The 18357-nt window shown below is 44.6% G+C and overlaps 6 protein-coding genes across 8 annotated transcripts; 2 read left to right on the top strand and 4 right to left on the bottom strand.

Annotated features, from left to right (window-relative positions):
* The first annotated feature begins 996 nt into the window (after window positions 1-996).
* On the top strand, window positions 997-4478 carry LOC119548860 (alanine--tRNA ligase, cytoplasmic). The gene is made up of 3 exons (XM_037856486.1): window positions 997-1088; window positions 1341-2345; window positions 2414-4478. The coding sequence occupies exons 2-3, from the start codon at window positions 1351-1353 to the stop codon at window positions 4317-4319; spliced, it is 2901 nt and encodes a 966-aa protein (XP_037712414.1). The 5' UTR covers window positions 997-1088; window positions 1341-1350; the 3' UTR covers window positions 4320-4478.
* Window positions 4479-4539: 61 nt separating this feature from the next.
* Window positions 4540-5697, bottom strand: LOC119548861 (haloacid dehalogenase-like hydrolase domain-containing protein 2). Its single transcript, XM_037856488.1, has 4 exons — window positions 5543-5697; window positions 5182-5478; window positions 4905-5121; window positions 4540-4848 (listed from the first exon to the last, which is right to left on the bottom strand). The coding sequence occupies exons 1-4, from the start codon at window positions 5683-5685 to the stop codon at window positions 4684-4686; spliced, it is 822 nt and encodes a 273-aa protein (XP_037712416.1). The 5' UTR covers window positions 5686-5697; the 3' UTR covers window positions 4540-4683.
* A 155-nt stretch (window positions 5698-5852) lies between these two features.
* Window positions 5853-7245, top strand: LOC119548192 (mitochondrial ribosome-associated GTPase 2). Its single transcript, XM_037855319.1, has 2 exons — window positions 5853-6114; window positions 6180-7245. The coding sequence occupies exons 1-2, from the start codon at window positions 5950-5952 to the stop codon at window positions 7179-7181; spliced, it is 1167 nt and encodes a 388-aa protein (XP_037711247.1). The 5' UTR covers window positions 5853-5949; the 3' UTR covers window positions 7182-7245.
* LOC119548193 (WD repeat-containing protein 82) lies at window positions 7191-8288 on the bottom strand. Its single transcript, XM_037855320.1, has one exon. The coding sequence runs from the start codon at window positions 8216-8218 to the stop codon at window positions 7265-7267; it is 954 nt and encodes a 317-aa protein (XP_037711248.1). The 5' UTR covers window positions 8219-8288; the 3' UTR covers window positions 7191-7264.
* A 346-nt stretch (window positions 8289-8634) lies between these two features.
* LOC119548448 (inactive pancreatic lipase-related protein 1) lies at window positions 8635-13064 on the bottom strand. The gene is made up of 6 exons (XM_037855711.1): window positions 12931-13064; window positions 10668-10853; window positions 10538-10604; window positions 10005-10412; window positions 9008-9382; window positions 8635-8932 (listed from the first exon to the last, which is right to left on the bottom strand). Exons 2-6 carry the CDS (start codon window positions 10693-10695, stop codon window positions 8788-8790), a joined length of 1023 nt encoding a protein of 340 aa, XP_037711639.1. The 5' UTR covers window positions 10696-10853; window positions 12931-13064; the 3' UTR covers window positions 8635-8787.
* A 557-nt stretch (window positions 13065-13621) lies between these two features.
* LOC119547543 (serine/threonine-protein phosphatase PP2A 65 kDa regulatory subunit) lies at window positions 13622-18280 on the bottom strand. 3 transcript variants are annotated; one of them, XM_037854441.1, is made up of 8 exons: window positions 17931-18280; window positions 16642-16795; window positions 16157-16575; window positions 15938-16012; window positions 15110-15875; window positions 14775-15047; window positions 14329-14523; window positions 13622-13925 (listed from the first exon to the last, which is right to left on the bottom strand). In XM_037854441.1, the coding sequence occupies exons 1-8, from the start codon at window positions 18012-18014 to the stop codon at window positions 13897-13899; spliced, it is 1995 nt and encodes a 664-aa protein (XP_037710369.1). In that variant the 5' UTR covers window positions 18015-18280; the 3' UTR covers window positions 13622-13896. The 3 variants fall into 3 exon arrangements, with proteins under 3 accessions (XP_037710369.1, XP_037710371.1, XP_037710370.1); XM_037854443.1 differs by lacking the exon at window positions 14329-14523 and adding an exon at window positions 13966-14009 and having other exon boundaries at window positions 13622-13896; window positions 17931-18279; XM_037854442.1 differs by lacking the exon at window positions 14329-14523 and having other exon boundaries at window positions 13622-14009; window positions 17931-18278.
* Window positions 18281-18357: the final 77 nt, after the last annotated feature.

Genomic DNA, 18357 nt, shown 5'->3' with positions numbered 1-18357 from the left:
TGATTTCTCCATGGCATCCATTTGGAGTTCCATCTGGTTCACTTCCGCCTGAGAGCCGGTTCCTATGAATTCCTTACAAGTACTCCAAAGATTTTGGTTGGCCTGGATATAATCCCTAAATGGCTGCATCGTCTGGTAATAGAGATCGTTACTGCGGGTCTCTAGATCTTCCAATTGGCTTTCGGGACTGTTTTTTATCGGTGACTCTGCCATAGATTCATAAGGGCACCCAACGATTAAAAATATGCACGAAATTACTGCCAATTTGAACATTTTTAAGTGGTTTTGTGTTTAGGTTGAGAAAGCAACTGAATTATTGGGAGACAGTTCCGTGCTTTTATATGTAGGTGTCATTGCAAATTACGCGCCAAAGTTTTCTTGGAACTGACTTATACTGAGAAACCAAAATAATAAAATTGTTCTGTTCTGGGAATACAAGAGTATGCTTTAATGTTTTTTTTAATTACCATATATTAAAATATTCAAGTGAAAAAACCGAAAATTAATCTTAAACATTTCAAAAATTAAATATAAACTCATCTTTAAACAAAGATTTAAGGAATAAATATTATTTACGTATGCTGTGTTGTAGGGCATTTAATTATTGTGTATATGAATGTAATCTTAAAATTCAAAACTTAATTTTTTTTTAAATTCAAAAGTCAAGTAATCGGAAATGCCAGGGATGAAAAGTATGTTTAGTGTTGGGAAACGGGTATTATTGGGGTGGCCCATAATTCGAGTGGGTTCCACGCCAGCAAAGATTTTATTTGAGCCTCCAGTGTAAATGCATTATATACGAATCATTATATTAAATAATGCTTAAAAATGTGATTTGACTTAATAACTACATATTTTATAATAATATTGGTAATTAGGTACCTTTCGTTTTGAAAAATACTCTAAAAACATGTCTTAATATTAACATTTGCGCCAATCCACTCAAAAATAAAACGGCTACTTTGACCATCCCTGAGCTTATCGATAACCCTCAAAGTTTGCCGCATTGCCTATCGGAAGGTGCGAATCCCACACGTTGCTGCAGTCGGCTGACGAAATTGTTTGCATTTGCATTTACTGTTTAAAACGTGAGTAATACATAGTTTGTTTTGCTTGAGCGGCAGTGCGACTTAACTCACAACAAAGAAAATAAACAAACCGACGCTTTTCTGACTTAATTTGCCACATAATTGTGTAACTCTGTCACATAGTGTGCAGTGTGCACTTTCACTGCTTCGATTCCGATTTGTGGGCCATTTTGAGGGGTTAGGGAGCCCCAATTGTCGCGTGGCAACGTTTTAGGCCGATTACAACCAACATCCTTCCATTGTCCATTGCAGAACCAGCGAAATGAAGTTCCTCACCGCCAAGGAGGTGCGCGATGCCTATCTGGGCTTCTTCAAGGAGCAGAAGCACATCTACGTCCACTCGTCCAGCACGATTCCGCTGGACGATCCCACGCTGCTGTTCGCCAACGCCGGCATGAACCAGTTCAAGCCCATCTTTCTGGGCACCGCCGATCCCAACAGCGAGATGTCCAAGTGGGTGCGCGTGGCCAACACGCAGAAGTGCATCCGTGCCGGCGGCAAGCACAACGATCTGGACGATGTGGGCAAGGATGTCTACCATCACACCTTCTTCGAGATGCTGGGCAACTGGTCCTTTGGCGACTACTTCAAGAAGGAGATCTGCTCCTGGGCCTGGGTGTTCCTCACCCAGCGTCTTAACCTTCCCAAGGATCGTCTGTATGTGACGTACTTTGGCGGAGATGAGGCCAGCGGCCTGGAGCCCGACTTGGAGTGCAAGCAGCTGTGGCTGGACCTGGGGCTGAAGCCGGAGCACATCCTGCCGGGCAGCATGAAGGACAACTTCTGGGAGATGGGCGAGACCGGACCCTGCGGACCTTGCTCCGAGCTGCACTTTGACCGCATCGGCGGACGCAGCGTCCCGGAGCTGGTCAACATGGATGATCCCGATGTCTTGGAGATCTGGAATCTCGTCTTCATCCAGTACAATCGCGAGTCCGATGGCAGCCTAAAGCAACTGCCCAGGAAGCACATCGACTGCGGCATGGGCTTTGAGCGGCTGGTGTCCGTCATTCAGAACAAGCGTTCCAACTACGACACCGATCTGTTTGTGCCCCTCTTCGAGGCCATCCAGGCGGGCACTGGTGCCCCAGCCTACCAGGGACGTGTGGGCGCCGACGATGTGGACGGCATTGACATGGCCTACCGCGTGCTCGCCGATCACGCCCGCACGATCACCATTGCCCTGGCTGATGGCGGCACTCCGGATAACACCGGTCGTGGTTATGTCCTGCGACGCATCCTCCGACGCGCTGTGCGGTAAGATTATTTGGAATAGGATAAAGTAATTAAAATCTCAACAAATCCCTTTTGTTTTTCCTCCATAGCTACGCCACGGAGAAGCTGAATGCCAAGCCCGGTTTCTTTGCCACCCTGGTAAACACAGTGGTGGACCTGCTTGGCGATGCCTTCCCGGAGGTAAAGAAGGATCCGCAACACATTATTGACATCATCAACGAGGAGGAGTTGCAGTTCCTTAAGACCCTAACGCGCGGGCGCAACCTGCTGAACCGCACCATCGAGAAGCTGGGTAACCAGACTACCATTCCCGGCGATGTTGCCTGGCGGCTGTACGATACCTACGGTTTCCCAGTTGATCTTACCCAGCTGATGGCGGAGGAGAAATCCCTGAAAATCGATATGGATGGCTACGAGGCTGCCAAGCAGAATTCCTACGTGCTATCGCAGGGCAAGGGAGCCAGCAAGATCGAGGAGATCAATCTGGATGTGCATGCCATTTCCGAGTTGCAGGAGAAGGGTGTGCCACCAACCAACGACACCTTCAAGTACAAGTACGAGGCTGTGTCGGAGGAACGTGACTCTGCCTACAACTACGGTGTGTGCAACAGCAAGATCGTCGCCCTGCGTTTCGAAAACCAGTTTGTGAACGAAATCAGCAGCGGACAGAAGGCAGGCATTGTCCTGGACAAGACTAACTTCTATGCTGAGAGCGGTGGTCAGATCTATGATCAAGGTGCTCTGGTCAAGGTAAACGACGAGGCAAACGAATTCCTGGTAGACCGTGTGTACAACCGCGGAGGCTACATTCTTCACATCGGCGTTGTCGAGGGCACCCTGAAGGTGGGCGATGAGTTGGAACTGCACATCGATGTGGAGCGCCGCTGGCTGACCTCGAAGAACCACTCGGCCACCCACGCACTTAATCATTGCCTGCTGCAAGTTTTGGGTAAGGACACCGAGCAGAAGGGCTCCCTGGTGGTGCCAGAGAAGCTGCGCTTCGATTTTAACAGCAAGGCAGCCATGACCATCGAGCAGGTGTCCAAGACGGAGCAGCTGACCAAGGAGATGGTGTACAAGAATGTGCCCATCTATGCCAAGGAGTCGAAACTGGCGCTGGCCAAGAAGATCCGAGGCCTGCGCTCTGTCTTCGACGAAGTTTACCCAGATCCCGTGAGGGTAATCTCCTTCGGCGTGTCCGTCGACGAACTGGAGCAGAATCCCGATTCGGAGGCCGGCGAACAAACCTCCGTGGAGTTCTGCGGTGGCACCCATCTCAGGCGATCGGGCCACATCATGGACTTCGTCATCAGCAGCGAAGAGGCCATTGCCAAGGGTATCCGACGCATTGTGGCTCTCACAGGACCCGAAGCTCTGAAGGCACTGAAAAAGTCGGAGGCTTTTGAACAGGAAATAGTCCGGCTTAAGGCCACCATCGATGCCGATCAATCTGGCAAGGACTCCAAGTCGCATGTCAAGGAGATTGTTGAGCTGACCGAACAGATTTCGCATGCCACAATTCCGTACGTGAAGAAGGATGAGATGCGCAACCTGCTGAAGGGTCTGAAGAAGACTTTGGATGATAAGGAACGTGCCCTGCGTGCCGCCGTCTCGGTGACCGTGGTGGAGCGCGCCAAGGCGCTGTGCGAGTCCAATCCCCAGGCCACCGTGCTGGTGGAGCAGCTGGAAGCCTTCAATAACACCAAGGCACTGGATGCCGCTCTTAAGCAGGTGCGCAGCCAGCTGCCCGACGCCGCTGCCATGTTCTTATCGGTGGATGCCGACTCCAAGAAGATCTTCTGCCTGAGCTCGGTGCCCAAGAGTGCCGTGGAGAAGGGCCTGAAGGCGAACGAGTGGGTGCAGCACGTCTCCGCCACGCTGGGTGGTAAGGGAGGTGGCAAACCGGAGTCCGCCCAGGCCTCGGGCACAAACTACGAAAGGGTGGACGAAATTCTGGAGTTGGCCAGCAAGTTTGCCCAGTCGAAATTGTCTTAAATGCAACAAGAACTAACAAGCAGCAACACCTTAAATTACTCACAATTTTGATACACAATTATGCTTAATTCTAATCCGTAGATCTGTTACAAACAGCATTTCAGATGAATTTTTACGGCTATTTATAAAATAAAGGCATTTATACATTAAATTAAAGAATCACTTGTGTTTGAGTTGGAGTAAAGGTATTTTTTAGGAATTTGAATAGGAAAAGCCACAGTTTGAACTGTTTTTGCACATTTATTTACTTTTCAAACTCTAATGATAATAGTTAAGCCTTATTGAGTAATACATTAAATGTAGAATTTGTCAATAACTATTGGTTTGAATATGACACACATAGTTTTTAAAGAACATATTAAGCCTAAGATTTGTTTTTCTTTATTATCCAATCGACTGCCTCGGCAAAGTTTTCAACCAAAGCGGTTGGTGGAGGCGATGGCTTGACATCTGGCAGATATTTGCCAGTCTTGACAAGAATGCCCTGCATGCCCACGCTCATGGCGCCCACAATGTCATCATTGGCGTCCTGGAAATCAAACAGAAATTAGAAGAGGCCGCAAGTGATTCAAAATTTTCACTTACATCTCCTATCATGACGCAGGAGGCGGGATCCCGCCCGGCCAGAGCTCCTTCGAAGAAGTACGGATTCGGTTTGCCAATCACTTTGGCCGTTCGTCCTGTGGCAAACTCCAGACCCTTGACAAAGCATCCAGGACCCAAGGCCAGACCTTCGGCCCGTTTGTAGTATTTACCCTGGTGCACGGCCACCAGTTTGTGATTCTTATTCTCCAGCAGAACACTATTGGGAAGATTATCATAAAGTTAAGATAGGATTATATGTCCTTATAACGATGCCCACTTGAAAGCCTCGTTCAGCTTGTCATAGTTGAAGAACTTGGGAGCTAGACCAATCAAAACTGAATCCTGGTAGCGCTTGGTATCCTCCGGCGGAAAGTCCTGGCGCGCATCCTCGGACAGGATGTAGTAAGGATTCAGTCTCTCGTTCTCCACAAAATCGACTGCGGCGCTCAAGGAGCTATAGATCTCAGAGGGGTCCACCTGGAAACCAATCTTGCAGAGCCGTTCGTGTAGAGTGGCCTTGGAGTCCTTCGTGGTATTTGTAACGAACTTGACTGCTACACCAGATTCTCGCAATCTGCACAATAACAAATTTTTTCCTCAAGAATATTTTGTATTTTCTTGTAATCTAACAGTCGCACCTTTTCAAAGCCTCAACTGCATTTGGAGTGGGTTCATCCTCCACATGCAAGGTGCCACTGAGATCAATTAGAGCTCCTTTGATAGACATCCTTCTTGACTGGGCAAAGCTCAAGCTCCTTCTTCCTACAGAGAACAAAAACATTGAATACTTTCCAGCTGGTTCGATTTCCGATAGTCCTTTCGATAGGTTTCTGTATCAGCAGGTTGGTTTGCCAGGGGCGTAGCTCGGTTTTTGAAGCCCCCTAAAAACATTAATGTATTCCCTTTTTTTGAGTTAGGGCTTGGGAAATTTTAAGTCATCAGCTATTGAAAATCATACCCTTAACTGGTCTAGATATAAGGCAAAGAAAATGTCTTACTTTTACCTACGCGCCCCTCTTGCACTGCTGTTTCTCTGCCTACGCCCATGCCCTCTAGCGCTTTAAAAATGTTGTTTTCTACCGGCAGATATTTTGTGGCGCGGATTTCCTTGGATATATCCCGAAAAGTTCATCCATGCGGGCTCATAGCCAACTACTGCCAGGTGGCCACTGCCCTGCGACCAAAGAAGGCGAAATCTAACCGAAAGGAGGTAAGATCCTAGGTTTCCAATCGAATTTACATAACCTAAGCCAATTTTTGGTGTCCCCCAACCAGGCGCAGTACTTTTCCGATGCCAAGAGGATCCGTGCCATCGGCGGGAAAGGCGGCGATGGTTGCGTGTCCTTCCTGCAGCTATGGTGCAATGAGCGAGCCGGTCCAGATGGCGGAGACGGTGGCCACGGCGGCCATGTGGTGTTCCAGGCCTCCAACGATGTGCGCAACTTCAACCACGTGGACAGTATCCTAAAGGCGGAGGAAGGAGAGAGAGGGAGCTCCAAGGAATGCCATGGCAAGAACGCCAAGCACTCGGTGATCAAGGTGCCCATCGGCACCGTCATCAGGAATGCCCAGGGTCTCATTGTCGGTGATCTGGGGCAGGCTGACCTTATGTTTGTGGCCGCTCGAGGCGGAGCCGGCGGCAAGGGCAACCGCTTCTTCACCACGGACAAGGAGACGAGTCCTAAAGTCTGCGAATACGGGCCCAGTGGCGAGGATCTCTCGTACACCCTGGAGCTGCGCAGCATGGCGGATGTGGGCCTGATTGGCTATCCAAATGCGGGCAAAAGCACCTTGCTGAATGCCCTCACTCGGGCCAAACCGAAGGTGGCTCCCTATGCCTTTACCACGCTGCGTCCTCACTTGGGCACCGTGCAGTACGATGACCACGTCCAGCTCACCATCGCCGACCTGCCCGGACTCGTGCCCGATGCCCATCTCAACAAGGGCTTGGGCATACAGTTCCTCAAGCACGCCGAGCGCTGCACACTGCTGCTGTTCGTGCTGGACGCCAGTGCGCCGGAGCCCTGGACCCACTATGAGCAGCTCATGCATGAGCTGCGCCAGTTTGGAGGACGCCTGGCGAGTCGCCCGCAATTGGTGGTGGCCAACAAACTGGACGTGGAGGAGGGCCAAATCAACTTTGAAGAGCTGCAGCGGAGGCTACAGAACCCCGTGCTTGGCATCAGTGCCAAGATGGGTCACAATCTGGGACAACTGCTGAACAGCATACGCAAGGGATACGACCGCCACAAAGACCTGGCCAGGGACTCCAGTTAAAGGCCACTGTTTAAGTTGTTTTCGGATTGTTATTTATAAATTAAACTTTAACCTTATGAGCTAAGCAAGCGGGAAACATTAGACTACAATCCCTCCTCGGATGTGGGAAGCCAGAAAGCCATGTTGGTGCATGCAGAGGCCAACATCATGTACTTGGGATTGAACTGAACGCATTGCACCGGCCCCGGATGATCCCCATTGAGCACAGATACCTTGTTGCCCGTATCCGCGTTCCAGATGTGCACACGTCCATCGGTGCTGCCCGAGAAGATGAACTGCGAGTCCGGGCTGAAGCTCGCCTCGATGGCGATGCCCTTGTTGTTTGGATAGCCGGTGAACGTTTGCAGCGGAGTGCCGTGGAAGGCATCGACCAGTCGGATGACCGAACCATTTGTGCTGATCAGTATGGTTTTGCCGTCCCGCGAGAATTTCAGGCCCGTCCAGTCGCACTCCTTCTCCTGGTTGAGCTTGAAGGTGACGAAGGGACCCTTGTCGAAGGAGCGCAGATCGTACAGCTTGATGCTCTCTGAATTAACGCCGGCGGCGAAGATCAGACCCTCCGGATCGTAGGCGGCGATGGGTCGCCCGGAGAGATGCATCAGTCCCTGGCAGTTGGGCGAGCGCAGGTCCCACAGACGGAGTGTCTTGTCCAGGGAGCCAGAGAGGAAGGTGTCCTCCACCGGCGAGATGCACAGCGAGATGACCTTCTTGGTGTGGCCGGGAAAATAGCGCAGATACTTGTTGTCATGCAGGCTCAAATACCGGATAGTGTCGTCCACCTTGGTGGAGCTGTGGATGGCCGTGTTGTTGGCATGTGTGAAGTGGATCAGATCCACGCCGTACTTCTTGGAGTTCACAGTGCGCGACTGCGTCCCCTTTTCGCAATCATAAATCACGATCTGGTCGTCCTCGCTGCACGAGATCAGGTGCTCCCCGTTGGGCGCAAAGTCAATGGCGTTGATCTTGTCCGTGTTCTCCCGGAAGATCTTGGCCACCTTGAAGCTGCGCACCACGGGATCTATTAGTTTTATCTTCATTTTGATTTAGTTGTGATTTGTTGTCAATTGAATCTTTTTTTTGACGCAAGGCTCTGCTAGTAATGGCAGACTGCTCGATAAGTGAGTTATCGATATCGAGCTAAGGAACTGGTTCCGGAATGTATCGTTAGACCGGAACCAATAAACAGATTTGGAAAAGCGCTCTGGATGATTAACGGTTTTTTGTAATTTTGAATTCAAATCTTACAAACCTATTTTTTTTGTTGAAGTATTACTGTTATTATTAATGATCTTTTAAAGTAAAAATATCATAATTTGTCTTAAAACTTATCGGAAATTACTTTAAAAATCTCAAACATTTTTTAAGTTTTGGAAAGAAATCTAACGCGTTATAGAGCACTATTGATCCTATATAGTAAAATTTAGAAATTAGTAAAAAACAACCAATATTCCTCTTCCTCTAAAAATGCATACATCTATTTCGATAATATATTTTGGTTACCAACAAAATTTAAGTAAAGCATGTGTTAAGTAAAGCGAATAGAAAGGAAAACAACATTAATTTAGCTACATTTGAAATGTACACAGTGCAATTGTTAATGGACTAATTAATTCGAATGTGGCGGAGGGCAATCGCAGGTGTTACTGTGGGTATTTCCTAGCAGCTCCTTGGGGTCAACGTACACGGCGCCCTCTTTGCCTCGAGCGAAAGGTGTTTGTCCGTTGGTTTGTAAGTAAAAGTCGCCATGTATTCTGCAAATTACAATTTCAAATAATTACTTTCGATTTCTATTCAAGGTCTTGGGGGTTAGATCAGTTGGTACTTACGTCCTGGGGCAATGGTGACCCATCACCACCGGCGGGCATGTCTCTGAAGTTTTGTTTTGCTTAAAGTCCGACCATTTCTTTGCGGGCACAGCATCGAATCCAATGGGATACCGATCCGAGACACTCTCGGCCCAAAACCACCAGCTTCGTCGATGGCTGGACAGGTCGTTGTCGCTGAGCATCTTGTAGTTCCGCTTGGGACAGCCCGGCTGCAGGCTGGTGCCACCGTTGGGCCAGAAGTCCGCCGTGCCAGTGCTCGTCGGAGCTCCATATAGCCAGGCATCCGTGTGTATCACGTCCACGAACTCCGCATCGCTGGCAGAGAGATGGGCACCCGGATAGAACAGTGGAAATGCAGGATCCAGGGCGGAAATTCTGAAAAATATTTTAAGATTCGTAATTAATATAATAAGAATGGTTATAATAAAAAATGGTTTTAATATTAGGTAATTGAAATAAAATATAGTTTAAGGAAAAATGTTTAATTTTAATTTTATGCCTTGAGTTTTTTTTTTTTTAATTTTACAATATTTCCATTGTACATTGTACATTGTACCTTGAAAATAAAAGTTTTCACTGTTTCCACTGATTATAAATAAACTTAAAGCAGCAATTTGAAAAAGAATTTGAAATCATTATGACTTAATTAAAATATCAATACAATCACTATTTAAGAAAAACTCACATTTAATTTTTGCTACTTAATTTAAAATTAGTATGTTCATGCTTTTTATTGTTATTTAAAATGTGAAACTTATATGTTCAATGAACATTGTTCATCCATTGGAACAAATAAGTTTCTAATGAATTTGTAGTTAATATGTTTATCCATTTGAGCAAATGTACTTTAAATTCATTCGTTTAAACAAATGGTTTGCAAATTGAAAAATAATAATACTATTTAAGAAATATTACAAAAAAAGTAAAACAGGTGCTATTAAATACAATCCGTTTAAAAATTAAAAGCAATCTACAGGAACTGAGAAAACCCTCTCACCTTCTCAGCTTTCGAACGCCCTTGGTGCGCTTAATAATCTCGCGGCCCAGTAGTCCGGCCAATTGGCCACCCATCGAATGTCCCACAATGTGAAACTTGTCAATATCCAGGCCGTGGTCAAACATTTGTAGCAGGACCTTGGCCAACTCAGGGCCCAATTGCTTGAGGTTGGGGAAGGCATCGAACATGTAGTTGCCATCGGCGAGTTCACCCCAGTCAAGGACGATGAGGTTGGTATCCTTTCGCTCCAGATAGGCCTCGGCTATGACGTGAATGCTCTCCACATCCGGATCCTCCAGGTAGCCATGCAAATAGAGAACTGTATTCTTGCCCAAGTCCAAGTGCTCATCCTCCAAAAGACTCTGGAAATCGGTTAGGTCATAGATATCGCTATCAGCTACCGTGGGCCTATAAGAAAAAGATAAAAAATAGGTAAATTCTTGAAAAAAAAACGTTGGATCACATGGAAATTTATATATATTCTCTTGAAATTCGGTATAACATTATATAGGGTTTATAGATATACAACTTACCCATAGTAAAGTATAAACTTTGCCGTCGTCAGATCTGCCTTGGAGTTCTTGAGCCCACATAGCAACCCTGATCAATAATAATTTTCGAAATCGCATTAGTGGAATTTTCCATTTTCGCTTACTCACTTACTGGATTTGTTTTTAATGGCCTTGTGCATTTTTCTGGGGGGCTGTCGGCTATTAGTCCATAAAATGATTGATTACGTGGCCAGTGGGTTGTCCGTTGTCCGGATATCCTCTGCTCCCATGCGGTGATTGTCAAAGACTGGGCCGGACACTCGGTTAGCCGGATTAGCGTGAAGTGGCCTGGCCAGTACTGAATCGCATTGAAATAGATAACTTTAATTAAATTTCAATCTTTTTCGGATAAGATAGTGAGCGCGGCCGAAAAAGCCTTGCGACATGAGCATCGTGAATAGTGAATTGTGAATCACACGAGTGGCACCAAACGGCGGCAAAGTCCGGCTGGGAGGTCCAAAACTTTTGCCCGTCCATGCATCATTCATGTGAACATTTACAGTGGAACATCCGATTTTGGGCACTTGAATACTTAAGGCCCCCTTATAATTATTCACCCTCTTCCATGGGATTAACAAGTTTAATCGTACGTTAATCCCATTATGCACTTGAGGAGTAATTTTAAGGTGATTGTACGCAGGTAGTAAATGAAAGCTATAAAAGCATTGTCGCCAGTTAGTCTACTTATTTCAACAGGCAGTTAATTCGAAATCCACATTCACATTCAATTAAAATTGCAACACTAACGATTTCCCCCAAAGAAAATTGGCGAGGATAATTACAAAGTTACCCAGTTTTATATTATAAATTACAAAAGAGTGTAATAAGTAAAATTGGGGCTTTAATATCAACTAGATACATTTTAATAAACTGTTATAGTTTCTAAAACATTGTATCTTTAAAAACATATATATAGTTAATAATGCAAACTAAAAATCCAAAAATAAAGTGTTGCTTTAATATTTGTTCCCCCTATTTAATTGCATTTGGTACTATACTTTATCAAGAAAACCTTTGATAACTTATCTAATGAATAATATATAGCCCTCTCAAAAATACTTGTCACTCTAAGCAATAAAACTATTTTATAGACTCCTAAAAAAGACATAAAAGCTTGATCTTACACCGCTATTATGGTAAAAAAAAAGGTAAATGTTTGCCAGGTCTTAGTTCAACAAGCTTTAGGGCCCACTGTCCATTGCCACAGATTACCTTAACCCAGGGTCTAAGTGAACAAAACCACAATTACAATGGTTAACTATGCAGACTTGCAATTACATCAATGCCAAACAAACACACTTGTAAGCTACAGTATTACGTCTCTGGTTTAGACCAATGAACTTTCAGTTGGTAGAGAAATTACTGCCTTTATTATACGAATCTTTTTTAGCAGAAGATTCGGATGATTCATATTTCGAAACTGCAATAAAAACTGTGTGTTTTGAACCGTATGCGAACATATAGGGGATCATAATCTACGGATCATGAATATTATTAAGTTGTTAAATTATTACCAAGTGACTTATTTATAGTATTTATTATAAATAATAATATATTTTTCACGAGGAAAACCAAACTTAAAAATATTGAATACCAGTTCCTTAACTTAAAGTCAATAATATAAGGTACATTTAAAAAAAGTTGTGATATATTATTATATCCATTACAATTTTCACATATTAAAACTAAGTTCGACTTAGGGAAGTAATACTGTGACATTGTGTGGGGAAATCGTGGCCCCCTGACCCTGGTCGCGCTTCCCCAACGCAATCGTAAATTAAGTACCGGCCTTTTTTTTGGCTCAATTTCACCGCTGTGTTGCGGACATAAATAAAGAGCACTTCAATTTATATTCCGGCTTATCGGGGGAAAATTAGCCGCCAGATAATGGTGTCGTGGGATCGGGACGAGGGGTACGAAATCGGCGCCAAGCACTTGGCGGAAGGCACAAAAATAATACTTAGCAAAACGCGCCACTTGGGGGGATTCCAAACAAAAATAAAGCTAAAATACTTCAGCAATAATTGTAATAACAGCTCAGCATTTTTGACATATGCGCGTAATTAACGCATACCCTGTAGATTATACAGTAGACAGTTGTTGCGACTTTGGGGACAGGTGAATCGTAGGTCAGTGGTCGGAAAACGGACGCGGAGATTGCGACACAAGTGGGGAAATTGATAATGGTCCGGATTCGCCTGTATTTAAGCACACAAACACCAAAGTTTTCCTATACACACACATAATTGATTGGTTCCACCCATTTGCCCAATAAAATTTGCATCTGATTCCCCTATTGACTCGACATTCCACGGTGATTACGATGATATGGGCTCTCAAGCGCCAGACCAGACGAATAATTCAATGGCACTTACGAGTGGGCTCGGAATGGAAACCGAGAGTTAGGCAAACATTTACCCACGCGCAGCGAAACGACTTTATAAACATGCGCGTCGCCCCGTCGCGAAAGTCCAACTGATCTCTCGCTCGAAACTGCTCGCCACCAAGTGCTAACCAAACGAAACCCACAAATATACCTTAACTATCGCCAGGTGTCAGTTTGGGGACTATCGATATCGGGCAAAATAAAAATATAAATATATAAAAAATTATAATGACAACTAAAACTTATATTTAAGATTTCTATATTCTGAATTTTCCGTATAAGAAACGGAATTCCTTTATTATAACATCAATTTTGTCAGGAGGATCCAAATCTTTATGAAATAAATAAATAAAAATGTTAATTGCTTTAAATATTAATAACTCAATCCATTATACAATGAATTCCAAATACAATGAATTCCAAATACAATGAATTCCAAATACAATTTTTCACATATTTTCTTTTAAAAATATTGAATACAGAAAGTGTTGATGGTTTTAAACATTGATAACACCATCCTTAGTAACGAATTCAAAATACATTTTCATTTAAAAATTATGAAAACAGAGAAAATTCCAAAAATTGAAGTAAAACTTTCAACAATGAAGAAAATATTTCTATATTTTTTACAACATTCAAAAAAATCCCCCTGTATAATTGAAGCCTTTGAAAAACTCAAGTGCCTTTTGTTTCACTACAATTTTATTTTGCATTCAGATGCGATCAAATGTTCCAAACTCTACACATGTTTTTAATAATGATCTTTATGCCTATGGTAATTTTTATATATAATATAAGTATGTAAGTAGTAATGTTTAGCTGTGTCGCGTTTAGTGGGTCTCCTCCCATGCTGGCCGTGGTGGCACTTCTCCGGTCTGCTCCTCCAACTCCTGCCTTCATTCATTCCATCCATCATCCAGCATCGGCTGCAGCGTTTAACACTTTCCGGGATCCACTACAAGTTTCCGTTCTTAAGTGTTGTTGCTACATATAATATGTTTTGTTGCCGGCGTTAAATACATACAGTTTTAAAAATAGAATAAAAAAGATGCAAGAAGGTTGATTACGCTGTAAACAAATGTACAAAAATATATTATTGCACACGGACACACAGAGTGGGTAAGAGACACGGCCACGTGGTGGAGATGATACCGGGAAAGAGACAGAAAAATAAATGGTACAACATTAGTATCGGTTATGGTGATAGCTTGTGGTCCACTGCATTTGCACGTTAATCTGACATCTAGCTGCGTTATCTTGAACAAACAAAACGGAGGAATGAATGTGAGTCATGGCGAGGTGGATTAAACACATTGGCTGTGGAACTGGCTGGAGACAGCGGGAGGCACACATCACACTTCTTGTGGTTGGCTACTCATCCTCTAACATTCCGAGTCAGCCTGGGGCGGCTCCACTGCCGCCGCCGCCGTCGCTGCTGCCTGTCCGTTCATCTCCTGCAGAATGTCTTCGTCAGCCTCCGGCTGTGGAGGGGGTTCCACGATCAGCTTCGAGTTCATTGCCGCCTCAATTTTGGCACCCAGGCAAGGCGGCACCGCTGTTCTAAACACATTCAGTTCCATTTCTACAGCAGGATAGCAATTTAAATTAAAGCGACTGCTCTGACGGACATATATATACAATTAAGTGGTCTAACTCCCTGATTTCCTATTCAATTGGCATACTTAATAGTTAATAACATCCTAGAAAGTGGCTATATTCTATGACTTCATGAAATTAAATAACCTTTGAAATCTTTTAAGATCGATATTCTATCATAATTAAAGATTATTGAGACCCTCAAAACCCTTTTATATCAGTCCGATCCTTGCTTACCTGCTGCTATGCCGGCAATGGCCTGTGCAGCAAAATGCTTAACGTCCACATCCGTGTCCGCATTCAGTTTGTCGAGTGTGGGCTTCACTTGGGCATCGATGACGCTGGCCTCCAGGAAGGGCGAGATCTTCTGCAGGGTCTTTGCCACATTGAAGCGAACATTGGCCACGGGATCGGCGGCCAGCAGGAGGACTGTGGGGAGCAGCAGCTTGGTGGTGATATCTGTGCCGCAGACCTCTGCCAAAACGTTCAGGCAGAACAAGCAGGTCATTCCTATTAAATACAATTACCATTAAATCTTAAAAGTGATGGAAATGTCCAAAGCCACCACTCACTGTGCAAATAGTTCTTGTTGCGCGACATAACCAGAATCATGGGAATGATGGCCTGCTCGGCCCAGGGTGCTCCGAACTGCTCGACCAGCTTCTTCATGTTGAGGGTGGCTGCCTCACGAATGGCATAAACGTGATCGTTGAGCCATCCCATGCAGAGACCGCGCAGCTTCTGGTCGAAGAACTCCTGACCCAACTGACCGGCCAGAGCAGGCATGTACTCAATGATGGCCAGACGCACGCGCCACTTGGAATCCTCGGCCAACTCCACGATGGCGGGCAGGAGCGATTGTGACAGCTGCTGAATGCCGATGACGTCGTTCACGCAGTCCAGGTTTGAGATGATGTTCAGGCGCACTTCCGGGCACTCATCCTTGAGCTGGATGAGGAACAAGGGCAGCAATTGCTCCACTGTCTGATAGGCGCCCAGCATCGGACTCAAACCCATGATGACAGAAGCCAGGGCGGACTTCACATGTGGATTGGGATCCGAGACAAGATCGCGCACATACGGCAAAATGGAACTTAGGATGATTTGCACCTGGTTGACCTTATCCAGGTTGGCGCAGAAGTCCTTCACCTTGGTGGCCACCGCAGCGCGAACCTCGGCCTCGGCGTCCTTGAGCAAGTACTGGAAGGCGGGCACCAAATCCACACGAGTGATCTCTGGGCCTACCGCCTTTTGCAGGTCCACGAATTTCTCGGCCACCATATAACGCACTCTCCACGAAGAGTCGCTGGCGCACTGGCGCAGCGTGGGCAGAACAAGCTAAGAAGTAAGGGAGGTATTGTAAGTCAGGGTGTCTGGGTTTGCTGTGCTGCTCAACTTACGTGCTCCACATCGTCCTGGGGCAGCAGCTGGGCAATGCTGACGCAAGCCTCTACAGCCAGCAGACGAACAGAGTCCTGAATAGTTAGATAGAATTAGTATTTTGAGGTAGGGATACAAGTTATTATAACTAAATAGATGTTTCAATGAATTCACATTCCATTTCTTGTCTTTTAACACATTGCAAGTAAAAGTTATTTACATTAAACAAGTTACAATACCTGATCATCCTGTGCCAGCTGCACAAAGTTTGGAATCAAGTCGGACTTGAGATACTCAGTCTCCACGACCTTGGCGAACTCGCCCAGCTTGTTGGCTGCTGCCCGCCGCACCATGGGTGTCTCGTCCTGGCACAGCTTGCGGAAATTGGCGCGCAGCTCGGCCTTCACCGGCTGTGTGACCCGTGGATAGCAGACCGAGAAGAGTCCGCAAGCGGAGGTGCGCGAGGTGAACCAGTCGCCGGAGACCAGGCGCTGTAGAGTCGGCACCACGTGGATCTCCAGATCCTGGGCACTGTGCTCAGCGGCCACGGTGCGCAGAGATTCTACAGCCTTGTCTCGCACCACGGTCTCCTCCACGGTGGCCAGACTCTCCAGTGGCGGGATCAAGTACATGGCAAACTCCGGTCCGCCAACGAGACCTGGGAATTGGAGGAGGGATGTCGTAGGGAAAATTTCGTATAAATATCTTTTATCTGTTTGCTTACTTGTAAAGTTGCCTAGTTGATCGGCCAGGGCCAGCAGCACCTCATCCTCATCGTAAATGGTCTCAGTGAGGAAGGGAATCAACTCGGACCGTGTGCGCTCCTCGCCCAAGGCCAAAGCGATGGTTGACAACTTCTTGATGGAGTTTAATCGAAGCTGTTCGGTAGAATAAGAAGATATATAAAACGTTAGTTTAGGTAAAAAATAAATAAAATAAAAATAATATCAGTTGTACAAATGGTTTATTGATGTTAAAGCAAATTAAAGAACAAATGTATTATTTTTGCAGAAAACAAGATAACATTTAATTTAAACCATTTGAAATAAAATATTTTGATCATTTATGTATTGATATTCTATCTAAATCAGAAAAAAGTTTAAAAATATTACTTTTCCTGTGGAGATAAACTTTAAACATTACGGTATTAGTAAATTAAAGTTGCATGTTATTACTGTAATTTTAACAACTGATAGTTTGATATTATTTTAATTGGTTAATAAAATCTTTTTCTTAAATAAAAGAAAAGACAATGAAATAGTGGTCGAGAATAATTATCATCTGCTGATGATGCGAAAGTTTTAGTGAGTCAATGCTATAAACTTTGGATGTCATTCCATTTTAAATATAAATGCATTCTCAAAAGTGGAAAGCGAATAGTACCGAAATAGGCTTAGGCATCTTTAAAGGTTAACAATTGTTTTCTTTTACAGATAAGATTGGCATTTAGATAAGTACGATTGTTTTCATATTATGAAGAGAAAAGAATTAGTTTCTACCCACGCCTTTTTTGCAAGTTTAAAGAGCTGCTGAAAAATCTCATGTTCCTTTCTTCTTTACAAATTAGTAAGTCGCAAATGATATTACTGATAAAAACCTTGCTTCTATTTATAAAACTAGAAGTTGCAAATGGTATTTGCAAATAAATCGTGAGTATTAACAGAGCAAGTAATATATAAGTAGGTATATATAAAAGAAAGATGATAAAATCGAAGCTCTTTTTGAGGAATAGTGATAATCAATTTATAACAGTAGTTTCCCTAGTTATACGGAAAAACATTAATCTTGTGTATATCGAATTTAGGTATAATTTTCACGGGCCTTTCGATGCACGCGCTCTTCCTCTTCCACCCACCAACACAAATAGCCATGCACACACAGTGACGCATTTTTGCACAAATACCATGAAATCACAGTGGGTGAGGGCACGCTTCTCCCAATTTATAACCAGAATATTTCGCAAATTCGGAAAAGGTCCTCGGTTTTAGGCCTTACCCCTGGGCCCCAACTAACCTGTACATCCTCGTTCTTCAGTTCGTCGATCAGAACCGCAATGGGATATAGAGAATCGTCGACCGATTTGTCGCTCGCTGCCATTTTTTCCGCTGTTGCTGCTGCTCACACACAAACGCACTGAAAATCGGTTTTTCTATTCTGCAGCCAATCAACGAGATTTTGCCCTCTGGCCTTTAGCAATTCGCTTGTTTTGGGGTCACAAATGAATTTCGCAAGTTTCTTCTTTCTTCCTGCTCTAATTCGCAAATAATCAACACAATATCCTTTGATCGCTTTTCGAATGAAAATCGTACGTCGTGCGAAATTATTTTTTTCCTTCAAGTGACACAACGGTAGGGCTGGAACCAAAATCGATATGAATTCGATGCTATGAATGTTTTCAAAGGGCGGCAACATCGATAACTTTTTAAAAACTGTGTTTATT

Source organism: Drosophila subpulchrella, chromosome 2L, assembly GCF_014743375.2.
Source record: "Drosophila subpulchrella strain 33 F10 #4 breed RU33 chromosome 2L, RU_Dsub_v1.1 Primary Assembly, whole genome shotgun sequence".
NCBI classification, from domain to species: domain Eukaryota; kingdom Metazoa; phylum Arthropoda; class Insecta; order Diptera; family Drosophilidae; genus Drosophila; species Drosophila subpulchrella.
Note: the sequence above shows the minus strand (reverse complement) of the source record. Positions and strands in the feature narration are given on the sequence as shown.

Coding starts and splice junctions, on each gene's coding strand:
- LOC119548193 (XM_037855320.1), bottom strand. CDS start 8,218: ATGAAGATAAAACTAATAGATCCCGTGGTGCGCAGCTTCAAGGTGGCC.
- LOC119548192 (XM_037855319.1), top strand. CDS start 5,950: ATGCCCTCTAGCGCTTTAAAAATGTTGTTTTCTACCGGCAGATATTTT. Junction 6,115..6,179: donor CGAAATCTAACCGAAAGGAG/GTAAGATCCTAG, acceptor TCCCCCAACCAG/GCGCAGTACTTTTCCGATGC.
- LOC119548448 (XM_037855711.1), bottom strand. CDS start 10,695: ATGCACAAGGCCATTAAAAACAAATCCA. Junction 9,383..10,004: donor GGCGTTCGAAAGCTGAGAAG/GTGAGAGGGTTT, acceptor AATATTTTTCAG/AATTTCCGCCCTGGATCCTG. Junction 8,933..9,007: donor GGTCACCATTGCCCCAGGAC/GTAAGTACCAAC, acceptor TGTAATTTGCAG/AATACATGGCGACTTTTACT.
- LOC119548860 (XM_037856486.1), top strand. CDS start 1,351: ATGAAGTTCCTCACCGCCAAGGAGGTGCGCGATGCCTATCTGGGCTTC. Junction 2,346..2,413: donor ATCCTCCGACGCGCTGTGCG/GTAAGATTATTT, acceptor TTTCCTCCATAG/CTACGCCACGGAGAAGCTGA.
- LOC119548861 (XM_037856488.1), bottom strand. CDS start 5,685: ATGTTTTTGTTCTCTGTAGGAAGAAGGAGCTTGAGCTTTGCCCAGTCA. Junction 5,479..5,542: donor GCAGTTGAGGCTTTGAAAAG/GTGCGACTGTTA, acceptor GTTATTGTGCAG/ATTGCGAGAATCTGGTGTAG. Junction 4,849..4,904: donor CCTGCGTCATGATAGGAGAT/GTAAGTGAAAAT, acceptor TTTGATTTCCAG/GACGCCAATGATGACATTGT.
- LOC119547543 (XM_037854441.1), bottom strand. CDS start 18,014: ATGGCAGCGAGCGACAAATCGGTCGACGATTCTCTATATCCCATTGCG. Junction 16,796..17,930: donor TGAAGAACGAGGATGTACAG/GTTAGTTGGGGC, acceptor TCTACCGAACAG/CTTCGATTAAACTCCATCAA. Junction 15,876..15,937: donor CCCAGGACGATGTGGAGCAC/GTAAGTTGAGCA, acceptor CTTACTTCTTAG/CTTGTTCTGCCCACGCTGCG.